Source organism: Chamaea fasciata, unplaced genomic scaffold, assembly GCF_029207755.1.
Source record: "Chamaea fasciata isolate MVZ Bird 193981 ecotype frontalis unplaced genomic scaffold, bChaFas1.0.hap1 SCAF_1, whole genome shotgun sequence".
In the NCBI taxonomy this organism is placed as follows: Eukaryota; Metazoa; Chordata; class Aves; order Passeriformes; family Sylviidae; genus Chamaea; species Chamaea fasciata.
In genome coordinates, this window is record NW_027094086.1 from 128704858 (window position 1) to 128723974 (window position 19117).

The window sequence follows — 19117 nt, forward strand, 5'->3', positions numbered from 1 at the left end:
TCTGACTAATCTATTTGCAGTGACAGTCAGTCAAGCCAGAATGTGAGAACACCTCATTTTATTGACAAAGTAGTTTCCACTTCACAAAAGAGGAATAACAACACTCCTGACACTGGACAGCAAAACCAGAAAGCTCGCAGAATTTCTCCTTGCAGCCCTCAGTTTCTGAGGGGACCCAAATCTGAGGACTATCTCCCTTCTCTGAGATTTTACCTCCTGGCCCATTAAAGAGCAGAACAGTAAGCTGGAGATGAGGCAGGCATCTAGCAGAGACTGAATGTGCAGACTGTTTTCCTGTCTGAAAAGGTGGATCTGTATGCAGGCAGTCATACGGAGCTCAGTCCACTGCTGCACAGCAGTGAGGGACCTGTCCTGGGCACAGGCCAGGTCATAGCTTTTCTGTTTTCTCCTAGGTGCACCTTTAGCAAATAACAGGTTTGCAGTGCTTTAGAGGGTCCAACCATTGAAGGCTACATGGGGCCTGAGGTGATGTGAGAGCCTCTGCAGAATGAAGGAAGTGTCCCAAAGACCTCTCAATAAATATTTGGCATGGTCCAGGTCTTAATCAACTCCAGAGTGGAAAATCAGCACAAGTAAAATGTTTCTCAATGCCTACAAATAACTGAATTCAAGTTCAATTATAGCAGGAGGAGGGGAAAAGTAAAAAGCATGTTTTTTTCTCAGGCTCCAGAGCCAAGATCTGTATGTTTTTGAAGTCATCCTGCAAGGAAGAAAAGACAAGGCTGAAGCCGACTGTGACCTAAATAAAGCAAAAGAATTAGGTACTTGTGATCAAAGGATTGAATGATGCATATACACATCTCCCTAAATAACAGAGTTGGTGGGGGAAATGACATGTCATTATTCCTCCAAAATAAAGCAAATTACCTGTTCTGAAAAGAGGAGTTAATCTGTTTCTTATACAGTGAAGAATAATGCCACACTATTTCTTCTAAAATTAGCAGCTGACAAGCTGAGACTTCAGTGCACATTGCATCTGGCTCTCTGGCACCACACGGACTCACCAGGGTGAACCCTTCCTTTTCCAGTTTTATAAGGTTTGGTGGGCAATAGCCATTACCACGAAGAACATCCACTGCGTGCCAGAACAGCAGTAGGTTTAAAGTACCTCAGAGTTTCTTTCTCTCTAGAGAAGCAAATGCAGAAAACCTGAAGAGGATATTTCAAAAAAGCTGAAGAACTTTGAATGCAGTCAAAGTCCTCTTTCCACCCACCTTTCCAACCAGCTGTACCCTGCATTAGTTGTCTTCCAAACAAGAAACAAGCATGGGGCAATCTCATCCTAAAATTCTGCATTTTGACATTTCCAGTATTTAAGGCAGACAGTGAAAAGTGAATTTCAAAAGCTGACTCATCCAAGTAAATAAGTTTCTTGTTTTCTATTCTCAAACTCTAAGGCTTCAGATGCTAAATAACTGAGCCCATAACCATAGTAATGGCTGAACAATTTATCTTGAAAAAATAATGGCTATATTTTATCACATGAATGCATAGAAACAGTGTAGAGACTTCTCTAAGCTGGTCTCCTGAGGAATCTCTCTCTGCTCTTCATGCTTAGACTGACAGTATGAAGGGCTCAGCATTCATAAAGAGGCCTAGGAGACTGGAAACCTGAGAATTCATTTCCATCAGAGCTGGGAGACCAAAATCACAGTGCTTATTTATCCCCTAGAGAACTTCCAATTAAATAGCCTCTCAATGGAATAACCAAACTTTCCTGAATCTGCTTTACTGATGCACAGCCATGATCATATCCAAGATAAATGCAGAGAATTCCTCAGCTGCAGATTGGAAAGGAAATGTAAGTCACACTTTCTCTCCCTCACACATCTGAAGGAAGAGATTGGGTGTTATTTCCTCTGTGCTTCAATATGTAAAACACCTCTATTTTTTGTTGTTTTCTCCTTGGCTGTGATGACAGAGAATAGGAAAATAACAAATCCAGTCACCAAACCCACATATTTGAGCTCTTCCGTCACAGTTTTGGCCTAGGCAGTTTAAACTGCATTATGTTTTATGTTTGCTCTTATCCTCTTTCACACCAATGTGGAGTCAGTGACTTTCCTCTCTGCTGGGAGGACCAATTCAAACCCCACTGCCTGTCTGCTCATTGTTCTGACTGCCAGGCTCCATGGCATCACACTGCTGTTTGGGGTTTTCTCCTTGAAGGGTAGGAGATTGTTCTCTTGTCTAGCAAGAAAAGGATTTTGTAATAGTTGAAGAGCTCCTTGAGACAGAAAGCAAGATCTTACTGAAAGAAGATGCTTTCTTAAGTGAGCCTGTCCTTTTCAGAAAGGCAGGTCAGCTCATGGGTGCTGGAGTCCTAGGTCTGAGGGAGGCAAACGCAAAGCCATGTCCTAAATTCCCCATATCCATAGGTTCTTGCATTGGATAAAGGCCATGTGTCAGAGAAGAAGGACACCCCCTACGTCTGGTCTAACGATGAATTCATGAAAATGCTCCAGGGTTGAGCATCAACTGGTCTTAAGCAAAGAAGCCAAAGATTCAGGTGCAAAACGCATTTTCTCAAGGCTTCAACAGCCCACAGAGAGACAAGCAGAGATGAGCTGGACTGACCCAAGGAGGCTTCTGAGACAGCTTCTCCCTACAAGCAGGCAAAGCTCTCTGGACACGCTGCTCAAGGAGCATCACCCAAGCAAAAGGCTGGCTGTGTTTGAAAGCACTATTTCATGCCACAGATGACCAGGGTAAACTTGTGCTCCAGAAAAGCAGATTTTGAGCATCTAGCTCAGTGGTTTCTATTTCTGCTTCCTAAGGCAGACCTGGTAACCCAGTTGAAAAAAAAAAAAAAAAAAAGTTGGCTACGTTTATCACTCTGTTTTCCCTGACAGTAACTTACATTTAGACACATTTACCACCACCACCACCACCTTCTGAACCTACTTGAGTATTTTTCTTCTCTGAATGAAGCCCAGTAAAGTTCTACACTATATTCTGCAGAAAATTACTCAGTTGAACTTTTTTTTGATCCTTCATTGTTAACAGCAAAAATTATGGTCAAGACGGCTACGAGTTTTTCCTCTTCTATCTGCTTTGTTCTAGTGCATATATAACATGCACTAATAATAGGCTAATGTACAGTTTTGCATTCAGTTTAAATGGTACCACTGACCTGCAATCAGCATTCCACAGTATAACACCAGTAGATCAGCAACCCCCTGCCACTCTGTGTATTTACTTTTCAACAAGAGAGCCAAATAGCCAACAAACAGCTCCATGAGTTCAGATGCCAGCATGATGTCAGCAGAGAGAAAGACAGACTGTCCACATCAAAGTATGCAAACCTCCTTTTCCAGTATACGGAGTTAAGCTGCAACTTCTCTCTCAGCTTCACCTAGAGCAGGGGGACATAATTACCTTGACCAAACAACTGAGGGCAGCTTTCCAACGCTGCCTCTTTACAAAGCATAGAATTTATAACTTCCTTGAGAAAGCATTAAAAAAATTGAATAAAGTGCAATTTTAATTATATTCATAATGATTTATTTTTAAACATGTTCCCATTAAACTGCTATCTAAGGCCAACCCATTGTAAGTCAGAAGTAGTTTGGTTCCACCTGCATTTAAAGTGATTTTTATAATTATTCTCATCAGAACAGCCATAAATCACATAAACAATACCTGTCTTGCAGAAAATACATGATAAGCAGCTATGTTATAACTTACTGTTATTTTTATTACATTCTTTAACTCAGATGCAAATTCTCTATTAAAATGTTTTTTTAAAAAAAACATAAACCTTACCTTCAGATTGATGCGTGGCCAGAGGTGTCTGCGTCTCCTTGGAGTATGATACCACCTCCCGAGGTAAGAAATCAACCTGGGTGATCTTTGACACCCCCAGTTTGTGCAGTCTGCGTCTAAGGTGGAATACACGACATCAAAAGGTTAGTCATGTGAAATGTAAATCAGCAGCAGGAACAAATGCTTGCTGTTATGAACAGGATAAAAATATTTCAGTGTTTGTTAAGATGAAACACAACACAGTATGCATGAGAAGTACCTCATTGCAATGAAGAAAATTAACCTGGGAACCATTTGCCATAGTAAAGTACAGCTGTTCAACCTCTAGATCATGCTGCTGAGAGGGACTGCAAATGGGAGAGAGAAACAGCCTGCTTGTGTCCCTCTTAACATGCAACAAAATTCTCTTTCATACCATCATTACTATGATGTTCTGTCTGCTCAAAGGAGTTCACCTCAGCCTGGGATACACAGCTGTGGAAAGGGTACAGTGGGTTTAAACCAGCATGGATTAGGACTGCCAGATGTTCAGCTGGGAGCAACAACAGAGTCTTTAACTGGCAAGGTGGGTAATTTCCATAAAGAAGGAGATTCTCCCTTCCACAGGAGTCTTTAACAGTGGCATTGAAGTAGGTTTATGATTAGTGGAGTCCTAATGCAAGGGCTGGAGGAGAGCTAAAACACAAATGGAGTAGGGCAAGTTTAGCCTTCTATTTTGTCTACTTCCCTTACTTTAAATAAACCATATAAAATAAATCAGTGAAGCAAACTAACTGTAAGAGAGTAAGGCAAAAAGAAGGGAGGCAGCTGAGCATGGTCATGGACATTTTTAGTTGTGCACAGTTCGCTCAGCAGCAGGGGAAAAAGATCAGTTTATTTCCTGAATATTATTTGACTGCATGGAGTGAAGATATACGAATGGTCACTTGGAAGTGTTCTACTGGAAAAAATGCCAACTTTCCACAGAGAAAAGAATGCAAACATAATAAACAAATTAACTAAATAAGGCCAGTTACCTAAATCAACAAGTGTGAGCATGCTTGTGCAGTTATGGGGAAATAAGTTCCTGGACACAATGTCTCAACTTGCCACATTATTGAAGAGAACAATTTGGAAAAGCAGAAAATTCTTACACATTATTCATATCCTCTTCATTTTCCAGATGGCCCGAAGAACAGAAGTCATAGGGGTTTTGATTAAATTAATTTACAGTGGTTTAGGTATTCAATTAAGATTGATGTCTGAAAGGAAATGGGAGACTCAAAAAGAAACTGTCCCATTGGAAAACCCTACTGAACTTTTCAGCTACATCAGCTGTATTTTTTCTAATCTATTTTACTGCCTGGGTTGTTATTAAGCTGACTGCAATTAGATTCAGCAGGTAATCAGCACAAATCAGCTGTATTGTACAACAAACCACTAGAGCAGAAACAGTCGTTGTAGCTCTGAGTCTTTCCTCTTTTCAAAGAAGAAAAACTAACAAATCTCCCTCCTTACAACCATCTCTGACTTCACCAATATGAACAAAATCTACAATTGTCTAAAAACTCTACAGAAAAACTTCTACCTCATTACTGAGGGCAGAAAAGTTTCTTCAGCTAGCAAAAATTTTAGTAGTTTTACATTTTGTAGCTGCTTTAACTTACAGTCTGTGTGAATTCAATCTTGAATAAATATCTCACCTCAGCAAACTCTCATGTGCTTTTCCCTCCCTCAGCACCAGATGTGCAATCTCTGTTGCCTACTTGGTCAGTTTGACTTCCCTATGTAACCAGTCCCCTGCTGCCCCAGGCTGCTCTTTCCATTTACTGAGGTTCTTAAACCTTTGCATTGAAAGAGTCTCTTGACAGTGGTCTTGGTTAGGTATAATGCCTAATTAATTATGTGTCTAATCTGGACCTAATTAGAACCTCACCTAACTCTAAAACAGTGTCACATGAGGACACTCCTTATCTCCTGGACTGCCTGAGGATGGGAACATGACCCGAACAGTGAGCTGGATGTAACTGCAGGTTGGGTGGATTGAACCACTTTGCTCACTGTGTCCCAGAAGTGAGTTACTTCCCGCGGCACTGGGCTGAGATAATACATGGAATTCTTCAACTAAAACACTTTCAATTCAATCACTGCTGGTACCTGTAAAAATGCCTTATGACACCTATATCCAATAATTACTGGTGAAGACTGGGAGGCCATTTTTCATCTGAAGGAATGTGATCTTCTGATTGCTATTTGCCTGTGTCAAGCCACCTCTAATTGTTCTTATGTTACTAAAAGTTGGCCTAGTCTTTGATCCCAAGCATTCAGGGACAACTGGAGCATCCTTTCAATATCTAGATTCTACCAAACCTGTGCTGGAACACTCTAGTCTCTAGTTCTTTTTAGGACAACACTAAATGGTCTATTGTTTTCCCACCCTCGTTTTTCATCTGAGGTACTCACAATTCTCATAAATTCAATGAATATTCATTTTAGAGAGCACATAAGCCTTGAAGGATTCCTTTCTGAACTGCCAATGGAATGTCAGTAGGAGGATAGTGACTAAAACCCATGCATTAAAACTGATCCTTCTGTCCACAGGTATCATAAGAAAGATGTGTCTGCTAGAAGTGTTTTGCAACACACATCATTTAATTGCTGACTGCAGGATTTTTTTTGCACTGGTTTTGTTGTGGTTTTTTTCTCTAGTCTCAAGACACCAGAGGAAAGTTTAACTCTGCCTCGGGTTTGAAAACAGTTTTCTTTCAAAAGGAGCAGGACTTCCATTAAAATGTGTACCTGTGGATTTGCTCTTTGGCATGCTTCTTTTCTGTCCTTGCACTGACTGCTAGTAAATGATTGAAGTCTTGTAGCTACATACAGAGTTATCTTTTCATGAGTAAGATAAAGGAACTTGCCTTGCACAGCTGTTTGAGAAACCTTGCTCCTAGGAGTCCTCATCTTTTAATCCAAACTTCTGTAAAAAAAGCAGCTGGGATTTCTAAAAGGTTTCTGTAGGTCAAAATAGCTCAAAAAACTCTACTTTTTTGGTACAGCCCAGGCAAAGTTTTAGAAGTGTGACCTATTTGAAGCCATATTCATGTGTAAACTGCAAACATTCCTAGGAATTCAGATATGGAGAAATATTTCTGTCTAGAAAGCTCTCTGGATACTTTCCTTCCATATCTTTCCTGGTGAACAAACCTAATACACCTAACTGCAGATGGGAGCACTGTCAATCAGCAGCTAAAGGGAAGTTGTTGTTTTTCTTACAGAATTGTGAATGAAGTAGCACATGAACAAGTAAAACATGAGACACTTGCCTGGAGACTCAAAACAGGCAACATCATAAGTTCATTGGTAGAGCAAATTTTTCAGTGTAGTGATTTGGTTTTACCTATGACTCATGCTCTGAAGAACTTGAGGTACTGCTCCCCACCCTTCTAGAGGGACAGGTTATCCTAAACACTTCTGCAGGCAAGCATTTCTACATTATTTAAATTAACTATTTATTTTTTTTTTTACTTCTATGGGGTAAAGAAGTTCCATCCCAAACTATAAAAATATTCATTTTAGCTCTATTACAATTTTTAAAAAGCTTCATAGGGCTGAACTCAAATAAGATGGCACTAATTCTTGGACTATGATCATACTTAAGAGCACAATTTTAAACACATACACAGCTTTTAAGGGAAAAGGGGACATTGTTACTGCATGTGGAAACAGCATAACTATAGCCAGCAGAAAGGAGGGGGAAAAGTATCTTGCAAAGGATTCAGAGAGAACAGTCTGAATCAGCAGGTACAAACAAGATCAATGTAACTATGCATGCACATATGTGCCACAATAATAACATTTCATCTGCAATGAAATAGTTATTTGTATTGTGTTTCAGGCAACAGAAATAGCAATTTATCTTTTCATAAGCTTGTTTAAATAGTTGGGGGTTTTTTTCCACATAGATGACTTTGCTGAAGCTTCTTATTTATGAAGCTGAAAAAAAGGAAACTTAAATTATGGTCTTTTTGAGCCAAAAAAGCAAATGAAAATCACATACAACCAGCTCAACTAGAAAGAATTTTTAACATAATTCTTGCAAAGAAATGGTAACAAAAAGAGCTGACATATACCCAAGTTCAGAGTCAGACTGGAGCTGCAGCACTGAGGGGTCTGTGTCCCATTGCAAGGTCCTAGGGTGGTAATCAGCCGTGCAGCACGAAGGGAAGGGAAGAAAAGAACACACAGAATTAACTGAAAGGATGAACAAAACCCCATCTCCTTAGTTACATGCTCTATGTAGTACATCATTCAACCTCCAGGTGCAAGCAACAGCCACCATATGTCAAACAAGGTTTGTATGTCAAACTGAGACAGGGCAAGCAATTTACTAAAATTACATATTATTGATAAACAGAGGAAAGAGGCTGGATTTTCTGTCACATATTGATTAACAAAACATGGGGTTGAGGTTTTTTTTCTTTTCCCTGAAAAATTCTAACTCTTTCACTTAGGTTGATGGATTCATAATAATTTGCAAAATCTGCAGGCACAATTTATTTATGTTTTTATAATAAGGTAGACTGAGCACCTGCTATGAACTCCACTGAAGGGTTTATCCCTTCACACACTCCAGAGTCAGGCAGTAATCCATCCTGTACAACACTGCTCTGGGCAGGAACATCACGTAGTGCATATGACAACAAATGGCACACTGATACCAGCTCTGACATACTCTGAGGGCCTCTGGGACAAACAAACAAGTTTTAATTTTCCTCCTGATAAAATTCCTGGAGAAGAGGGCAATAATACATCTGAGAAAATCAGATCTATGACAATCTCTTATGGACTGCCACCAGATGAGGCTACCACTAAATGTAGAAATGTTCCAGAGATGGTGTGGTCAGAAGTGAAGATGCTGCTCCTTGCACTGCAGTGCAGTTTCCCATGTGAACAGCTCTAAAACACCTCGCAAACACTCATGAGAGCCTTTAGGAATCCTGTGAAATATTCAGAATCCTCCAATTTAGAAATGCAAAAACTGACATATCAAGGCCAACGTTTTCAAAAAACCTGCTCCTTCCCTGTCTCTTAATTTTACTTTATTTTTCCACTCTCAGGAAACCACATCTTACATGCAAGAAAACTGCCAGAATCCATGACAGAACCAGGAACACACAATTGGCTCCCAGACACATTTTCCTGCAGTATGAATACTAGATTATGCACTGCTTTCACCAGCAGAGGCTAGAGCAAAAGAAAGCGCTCCTTCCCTAAGCAAGCAAGTCTTCATGAAGACATGCTGGATAATGATAGTTGTCAAAATTAAAAACTCCCCTAATTTCATCTGAATACAAATTCTGAGGACATAGAGATCGTAAGAGTACAAGGTCCAGCCAAAACCAGCCATATAATCAGCTGTGGTCAATATACACAAGTCTTTCTGCAACAGTAACAACCTCTGCCAATGAATCACCCATATAAACTAACAGGTTACTGAATTAGTTCAGAAATAGATCTATTAAAGCCAAATAATTATTCTACCTCCTGTCCTTAGTAAACTCACCCATTCTATTACCAGTGTTAACTCACTCTCTGGAGAGACAGACAAGGGCATGTGTTGCACTCTTGTCATTTCAGAATAAAAAAGAATCAATCTCAACACCCTGTGCACACAAAAAGAATGAAAAACTGTAGGGCAAAGCTGCTTTCTCATGCAACGTAAGGGGACTCATTTCCCTCAACTTCTTATGATCCATAATAATGTTTATCAGTATAAAAGACTTAATACTGACAGAGAAAGGCTTCTCCATAACTAAACCGTATTAGAAAAGGTCAAGAGATAAATTAATACAGCAATAAAGAACAGATCTTTCCCTTGTAGCTTGACTGCAGTGTAAGTACTGTGGGAAGTGGACATAAGATCTGAATGCCTTATGCAAGGCAAAGGCATCAATGAATAATGCATTATAGATACTCCATTAAAAATGCTATCTGTGTGAAGATTACTCTTGTAATGTCACCAAGGTCAGTTGCATATATTAGGACTCGCTATATGAGTGCCAGTGTCTAATTTTACTGCTGCCTAGGGGCTACTTGTACATTCATGTCCAGGTTTTCCAAACTCTTAAAAGAAAATACACATAACTCATTCCAGTTTCCTCCTCCCAACATTCACTTTCAAACCTACAGGATCTGTAGGGAAATAAAGGCTATTTCAGCAGAAAGAACACCCTTATCATTTGATTATAGTAAGAGGTTGCAACAGGTCTCTAGAAGTATGGTCCCTATGTTCCACCCCCAAGAATCCAGGCCAGGTCACAAGAGAAGGCACCTTTATCTGGTACCCAGATAAAAATTCTGAAACAAAATAAATTTAGAGATCTCAAGATCTCATTCAAGATAGCACTCAAATCCCAAAAATACAAGAAGGGCAACCCTTATGGTTTGGACCATTACATGCAGACATGTATAGAGACATTCTTCCCTTAACTATTTATTGTCTGGATTCTCACATACAGCCTTCACCACTCTGGACACTGACACCTACTTTCAATAGCAATTCTCCTTGACTCCTAATTCTATCTATTTTCAACAGTCTTAATGCATCTGCAAAACATCTCCCAGATTTGCGCTCCACAAGTGTTACCACTTGCACAGGTGCGAGAAATAGATGAGGAAGCAATCTGCTGAGTTGCCCTCTCCAACTTGGCCGAGCAATGCTATCACAGAAAATGAGGTTGCAGGTAACAAATTTTCAGGTTTCAAGTCTCTTGCCCTGGGAGACAGAACACAACTGGCTACACTCAGGTGGTAGAAGCTGGAGAGCACAGGGAGTGACTCTATGTTTCAAAGAATACTATTGATTTGTTCTTTGTCTTTTCCTGGCACCTTAAGAATGTCATCAGATCAAAATGAAAGTGAGTGAACAGTAAAGATGTAATCTGGACCTGCAATTTAGCCAGTTTCCATGGCAATAACATCAAAAAAGAAAGTAATAGATTCTTTGAGGTTTAGCAACCCAAAAATGATGTTGAATAGCCTGTGCTGTCATCCTGACTAGAAAATTAAAGCTAATCTGTTTGTGATGAACAGACATTATGTATGACATTCCTTGATCATATGGGTGAGCATCATAATTACACTTGTTCTCCTGTGGACACTCTTCAGTGGGGATTTTGAAATGCCACTGGATCTCAGCAGAAAAGTGGTTGCCAATCTTTTTCCAACTAGTACGTGAGTTCCTCCTCCAGACACTTCTTCATGAGGAAAAGGATTAGGTGCTGTTACTCTTCCTTTTTCTTTCTTACTTCTTCATAAAAGAAAACTGCAATGGCTTGACTTCAAGTCACCCAGAGACAGAGGCAGAGAAGGCTATGTCAGAGATCCTGAGGGCAAGTGCATGGCCTAGGAGTCAGTAGTCAGGCTGAGATGCTCCTACTCTGGATCTTTCAGAGAGCACAAGTCCATCAAGGCTCCCCTAAATGGATTCAGTGGATTTTGGCACAGGTCTACGTAGAAGAGATGCAAAACATTTTAGTTGAACATTTTTATGGGGAAAAGAGAGGAGCAGTAGACCAAGCAGGTAAAAGTAGTGCTCCCTAGCAGTCTCCAGTCCTGCAGACTCCTCCCATGGGTGAAGGGAGTGACACAGGCTTGGCAAGAACCCCTGGAAAATCACTGAACAGCACAGTCAAGGCTAAGCCAGATTGGTCCATTTCCCCCACTCAGACAGCACTGACACTATTTTAATCAGAACTACCCAACATTGTTTCAGAGCCGGGTGCTGTATCAGTCTCCCACATTGTGGCAAACAATAGCCCTGTGTCAGGGTCCATCCCCCTTTTACATGTTCAGTGCACAACAGCTGACCCTGGCTCACTGAAGGATCAAAAACTGTATTACTAAATAACAGATTGTTCTGAAGCAGCACAAAGGGAATGAGGGCTGTTAGATGTTGCACTAAGAAGACAAGGTACAAGTGTTATTACCTCTCTTTAAACTGATCTGCTTTCACTCTCTTCCATTAGATAGGTATCTCAAAAACCTATTCAGTCTCAAATTTAGGACAGTATTAATGCCGGTGCTGCTTCAGCTGTTACTGCTGAAGAGGTACCAGATAATTTTGACACATCGTCTTTTAATGACCTGAAGAAAGAAACCAACAAGAGGAAGAGGCCCAGATGTCATGTATTTACTAAAGGATCAGATGCTAAAACAACACCTATCTCTTCTGAATTCAAGTCCAAAGCATTAGGAAGGTATTCAGAGCACAGTTCTAAACGGACAGAGAACCGTTGCAAAATTTAAGGTGGAAGGAATTTGAACAGAAGCATTCCCTTTTTTGTAGCATTATTATTATTACCATGGAAAAACAGGCACTGCCATACGTTACAATGCCCTGTGTAACCTTACCTCCAGAAGATTTTATTCTGATTGTGTAATGTCAATTATGTAGATTAAAAATGTGGAAAAGAGTAAAATAAATAAACTAAAAATAAAACAAAACACTTGAAACCTTTTGGAAAATTCCCAACATCAGAATGCATTAATGAAGCATAGATTCTGACATCCAAAACTGTCTGGAATCCATGAGAACTTCTCAGCTAATTTAAGCAACTTTTGGGTCTGGCCTTAGCAGTAGTGTATGAAACACGTAAGGCATCAGTTCCAATACATATACTTAGTAATCTGCCACCAAAAAATGATATTTAATGTCTGTAATCATGGTCATATCACAACAGAACTTGGCTCTGGGTAAGTGCCCCAACCCTATACTTTTCATATGTAACATACTGACAGCTTAGTTCTGACTCTGCTTCCCTGCAGCCAAAATCAAACCCTCCCTCATCTGTTGCTGATGCTGCAGAACATGTGTTCTGCATGACTTCTTTTCTCCCCCCACTCCCCTTTCCCGGGTCAAGAGCAGCCAGGCCTGAAAATCCATGCTTTTGAATAAAAGGCTCTTCACAGGAATAAAAGCAAACTTTGCTTTACCAGGGGCTTCTTGCAGGGCAGCCACCTCTTTGAAGCATTGCACATCACACCTTCAAGCAGAACCAGAGGAAAGCAAGCACCATATTCTGGCATCTCCTGTCACCAAGAGCTTTTGTGCTCTCCAGACCAGGAGAAAACTGTGCTGACAGTGTACTGAGACCCGAGGTATCTCCTGAACTGAGATATCCATACGTGTCCCTAATGAAACACCATTAGATCTGACAGGCCCCAAACCAAGCATCTCCCCTTGCAGCAACAACAGTGTCCTAAAATGACCCTTTGTATGGAAAATAGCAATGCCCTCCTAACCCTAAAATTCAGTGGCAGACTGTGCCATGACTCCACAGATTAGGCTGTGCCAGGGTTTTTTCAGTGATCAAAGGCCAATCTACTAAGCAGAGCATAGACTGTTACTAAACAGAAGCAAAGAGACCAGAAATGAAGGTGGCACTCACCCAGAGCATATGGACTCACCTATCCTGGAGGAAGTCTCAAGGCACCTTTCCTTACCAGAGCAGTATTTCTAAAATGATGTGAATGTGACTAGCCTCATTCCCCCCATCTGTGGTAGGAGGGGGTCTTGATGTTGCAGGAGGTATTTATACAATCTTCAGGCACCTAAATGAACGGCTCCACCAGTGAAACATTACCATGGACTCTCCATACAAACAGAAAGGCAGGAGATTGCTTCATGCAGCAGTTCCAAGCACCCAACTTAGACTCCAATTTGGAGCAGGTATTAGATGTGCTTGGTATCTTTACTGTTCACTTTCACTTTGATCTGCTGAGAAATAGATAAGGAAGCAACCAGCGGCTAGTTGACAGCCTGCAAGCTTCAGTCTGCTTCATGCTTTCTTTTCTTCTAACTTCAAATGCAACTAGCAAAAGAAGTGAATTAGGAAAAAGGAGCTAACCAACAAGCCAAAACTGTAGAGAAAACAATTCTTGCTTCTGACTTTGATGTAAGGCCTCATGTTTAAAATTACAATTTTAACCCTGGATTACAATTTCCAAAAGATTCAGAATTGCTTACATTAGGAATTCTGCACCTTCATACTGATGGCACATTGAAAAACACATTACACGCAACTCATACAACTTCAAAACTGCTGGATGCAACAACCGTGAGATAAGAAACCTTTTCTAAAATCATCAAGAGAATAATATCCTTACATGTGTATGAATGCATTTTTTCAATATGATACCAAATACTGTCAGCAAATTGCAATCCAGTAGTATTTGCAGTTTCAATGCATAACCTATCACGTAACTAGACTACTTTTTTTTTTTTTTTTTTTTTTTTTTTTCATGTCTGAATATTGCCAGAATTAATTTAAGGCCACATTTAGCTACTTTAAAGAGTTCTACCTAGTTTGTTGTGTCAGTTTCTCCAAAGCTCCTAACTTGCTGCTGATTAAATAGAAAATCTGAATTAAGAAACTGTTGATGAGAAATTACTGCAGATGTTTATATGTGTGCAAACATATGCTATTTATTTTTATTCTTTTTGCTCTACATTTTTATAATTTTAATTCTCTCCACTGTGATTTCCCCTTTCTGATATTTTTTGTACATTTGAAATTTGTCTTCAAAACAAACTATGTTTTAAAAAAAGAAGATTCAAAGCTACTAGTCAGAGATGGAAAAGTACCACTTGCCTCAATGGACGGTTTGCATCTAAGCCACTATTCTGCTGCCATCTGTGCTCTGTTTTTCAGATCTGTTCCACTTTGAAAGGATTGGCAACAAGAAAATACCTTCCTTGTGCTACTTGTTTTCTGAAGCACACTGAAAGATGGCTATCAGCAGTTAGGGAGGATTTGTGCCTCTCAACATGATGCTCCATTGTGCTCATAGGGCAGAAGTCTGCTCTGACTTCTCTGTTCGTTCTTGTGCTCAGAGCTGGCCTGCTACTGCTAATCATAAAATAAAATGCCTTAATACATTCAGAGAACAAGGAATTGGGCACTGCTACTGGAGCACAGCCAGAAGGTTTTGCTTGGGTTCGCATTTACACTTCCAAGCTGACACCTCTGAATTCCATCTTCACCAATAAAAAGAGCAACTCTGACCCCCTAGAGAACACTGTTTTATCTTTTAGCTGCCTGGCAACCATAAGAGACCTTTTCAGAATGGCATTTTTTTAAGGTATATTTATGAAAAATCACGGGCAAATAATATTTAAAACACATGCGCATGTCAAAACTCTTCTTGAATCAAGGCTATGCTGCCGAATGGATTTAATAGTTTTCAAAAACCATTTTAAATCAGGATAAACAATTCTGGCAAGCCTGCAATGATCAGGATTTATCACAGGACCAACACCTTGCTGATTCTCATTTCACAGAACTCCACTAATTAAATTAGAAATTTAATTCATCCAATCTGCTAAATTTATCTGCCATATTTGAAGTCTGTCCTTTGATTCAGGTCTGCACTGCAGATCTCCTGGCAATATCATACTCACACTTTATATCCTATAGCTACAGAAATCTTAGTCTGCAAATTTATGCTGGTTTACCAAGAGGGCCACTGTAGGCAGCAGGCTGGATCTGTGTGGACAGAAGGTCAAATAGTTAGAACTGACACAGGTTTACTCTGAGTGCCAGATACCAAAATAGTCATTTTGAAAGTGCAGTAATAAAAACCAGGTTTGGGGGCAAGGCAGAAGTTGTTTTAATCCCTCAGCAAACCCTAAAAATTCTTTTTTCAAACACTATTTTTGTCTTGGTTTTTATACCAAGAGTAAGTCTGTGCAGTAAAACAGAACTCAAATGATCACAAATTTAAAGAAAGAACTTGGCAGGATAAGTTTTATATGCTATCAGCTCGTGCAAATGCTTGAAAGGAACTGCAGTTCTCACATCAGGAGTCTTTGATCCAGACTCCATGGATATGCATATGAGGAAAGTTTTCTCATAAACTTCAAGGGGATTTGGATACAATTGCATAAAAGTCAAAATCATATTTAATAGTAAAGTCTAGGAAAGGTAATCCATAATCTTTCAGAGGACTGAAAGAGGTAACACAAAGATTGGAACCTACAACTTCTAGGGCTCGTATTATTCAGCTGAAGAAGAAGGTGAAAGATTTCAGCAAATTTTCCATTTTGCTTTGGAACTAAAATCCAGTAACTACTAGTTGGAAGAAGAGCTAGTGTTTCCCTTCCTTTTTACAATTTACTTTGTGGTAGAAAAAGCAAAATCATTCCCAAAGGGGATGAGATTTATGTTACAATTAGGGTTGAAACAAGAACTCACTGAGAGTTTATCAAAAGATTTTCACATTTACAGTCAAAATGCCAAAAGTTCTCATGACCCAATGATCTGACTCTTAATAGACCAGCTCAGAAATTATTTTCTGAGTTTGAATTATTAAAGTAAATAAGTACATCTAAAATTTATGAATTAAAATCAGTTTTAAATGGAAAACCATTCATTTTCATAGGTTCTGCTTATGGAAAATTTTACATGGCATACTTCGACTCTTTCAAAATTCCTTGGGGAAATAAATAAAATAAAATAAAATAAAATAAAATAAAATAAAATAAAATAAAATAAAATAAAATAAAATAAAATAAAATAAAATAAAATAAAACTCACCAGTGGCAGCAATTCCCATTTTACATATTTGAACAAAACCCCAAAAAATTGCATTACCAAAATAGTTACTTATTAAATCTTTTTATTTTTCCAGATAAAACATAAAATTGTGAATGAAAATTCCCTAAGGTCTTTTTAATGGGCTAGAGAAGGAGAAAACATCAAGAGGCACAAACTGTACCAGTTTAACTATGTTAAACAGTTAAACATAGGAGGTGATCTTACACAATTTAATTAAATCAAGATGGAATTCAGTTCAAGAGAACTGTTTAAGCTGAGCTGGCCTTAGCAAGTAAGTTGTTTTATTTTAAGAGGATTAGTGTTTTAGTCCCTAAAATCATCTGATTGTCTGACTAAATTTATGATGATATGCCTGTAAATAACTAAAGAGAACTAACTACAGCTGGGCTGATAACCTAAATGGTTAAGTGGGGCTTTAAACATTAATATTATTTTCTTCTGGATGCAGCTGGGGCTCAGGTTTCCAAGGCATTTTACGAAGCACCCTGGGAATGGCAATCTTTCCTTCTCCTTTGATTTATAGCATGGAGATGCTTGCTAATGAGAAAAATAATCAAAGATCTGGAGGACTGAACTCTATCAATCCTTTAGGAAGGAAAGCATGAAAATCCTTAATGATGCCAGAGGCTCACACGCTAAAAGGATTGCAGATGATTCTAATTAATATGGACCATTCAGACTTTGTAACTGGCACACACCAAAACACACTCCCTTTTCTAGGTCACATATACAGACACTTGAAAGCAGCTGCCAAATATTAGTCCCTAAGGTGTCTGCTTCTGTTTATGGGCTAAAAAAAACCCAACAAACCAAAACCTAAAAAACTGTCAGAGAGAGGCTTTAGATATCTAGTGCTAAATATTCATTGAATGTAAAGGAGAAGGATTGTGGTTCTTCTTGTGCAGGGAGAAAAGGAGGGAAAACAATGTAAGAGATCTGCCATCCTCCAGCCTGGCATCCTAAACCATGCAGGGCAAGCTGAGATGTACAAATATCCCAACACACCCACTGCTATCCTATAAACAGGCTGATGTTGGGAAGTGTGAAAGATTGCAGCATCACTTTAGAAAGCAGCAGAGTTCCTAGGCCAAAGACAGCAGAGACAACCAGGGTACCCCCAGGCAAGAGGAGGAGGCTGACACTGTCTGTCACTGCTTCACAGAAGCCATCACCATACAGGTCAAGGAGGCTTAAGGCATGATTTGGCCTCTAAGTCTGCTGGAAACTGTAAAATGAAACGTGTGCCGAGCCATCCTGACAACGGAGTTGTGGTAAATTAGATGGACAAAAATATAACAGCTGGCTGCTATTGATTTCTGTCCTACCATGTAATGGTGCACACCCCATACCAAGCCCAAAGCGTCCAAAACAGAGCGGCAACACAGCATCCCAGAGGGTATCCCGTTTGTCCCTAGCCACCAAGCAGAAAACCTCTCTGACTCTGCACTAGTCTCGTGAAAGACTGTACAACAGTCCCTAGGGTTACAATCATTTGTCTGAATAGAACGCCATGCAAGCAAAGTTTGCCATGAAGTAGTTATTTTCCCTCATTCTTTCTTGTAGCTCCCTTAAAGTGTTTACATTGTTCTGTACTTCCCTTTGGCTCAGCCCATTTATGAAATAAGTATGCCACTAAAGCAGCCATTTAGAAAGCATTTTGTACACATAAATTGATCTTACAAAGAAGCACCATAAAGAAAATAATCCACTACTAATAATTGTTAGAGCTGCTGCTCCTGAGGCAATACATCACAGGCCCACTTGTCCTGGTACAAGTGAAGAAGGATCCCTGTCATTTCTGAACGTGGTAACACAATGAAATGCTGGTAATGCAAAGCTGAGTGGCAGTGATGAAACAGCATCATTGCACAGAACCTGTCACATGCATTTACTTAATGATAAAGTAGCTAAGCCCAAGGCAATACTCTGTTGACAGTGGTTTTAGCAGATCTTATAGAAACATGAGTTTCCTAATGTCTGTGAGAGATGTTTTCTGCAGCTGAAGAGACGATAGGAAATATGCAGTATGGACTATTAAAGGTCATCTACTACTATAAACCAACCTTCCTGTACAAATGAAATTGACATCAGAATCTACCTTCTTTTGCCTTCTTTATCTGTCTAATTAAACAGCAAAGTAGACACTTAAAAGGGAGAATGGCATTCTGATACCCTTTCTTCAGCTTACTGATGTGTTTTATTACTGTTCTGGTAAGAAGCTGCTTGAAAATTAAAGCTGAGTTACCAAGCCTGATTTTTCAGGAAAAAAGGACAGAACGCAAACACTTTGATGACATGTAGATGTACTCATGAGAGATCGTCAAACAAAAAGTATCTTTCTGATTTTAAATACTATGTAGCAAGAACACACTAGAGATACTTTTTTTTTTTTTGACTGACAGTGAGCAAGATTAAATACAAAACTGTAAAATGCAGTAAGCAAAACTGTAAAATACAAAGCATTTCATGCTTTGACTCATTTGGTGCCCAGATGCTCCAGAGCTCTCTCTCTTTCCTTTTGATTGTGTATCTGAAAAGCATGAAATGTTTGTGTTTGACAGTCAGACATGAAGTAATGTGGGATTAACACAAGACTGGTGTGTGTGCTCAGATGCTGCAAAATACATCAGAACACCTATTATTTATACAAAAATGAGTAAACAGTATGCTGCAGAGAAAAAAGGACAGGAATAATATTTGTTTCTTCCTGTGCAGGGCCAATACAATCTGGGAGT

At 39.4% G+C, this 19117-nt stretch overlaps 1 protein-coding gene across 8 annotated transcripts in view; it reads right to left on the reverse strand.

Annotated features, from left to right (window-relative positions):
* Nucleotides 1-19117, reverse strand: part of DYNC1I1 (dynein cytoplasmic 1 intermediate chain 1) — a 202722-nt gene that overhangs the window by 139539 nt on the left and 44066 nt on the right. For 6 of the 8 annotated variants that reach the window (XM_066197155.1, XM_066197143.1, XM_066197173.1 and 3 more), the window contains exons 5-6: nt 7896-7955; nt 3787-3902 (exon numbers count right to left, since the gene is read on the reverse strand). In XM_066197155.1, the coding sequence (XP_066053252.1) occupies nt 3787-3902; nt 7896-7955 (176 nt within the window). The remainder of the gene's footprint in view (nt 1-3786; nt 3903-7895; nt 7956-19117) is intronic. The other 2 variants (XM_066197189.1, XM_066197182.1) reach the window with 1 other exon arrangement.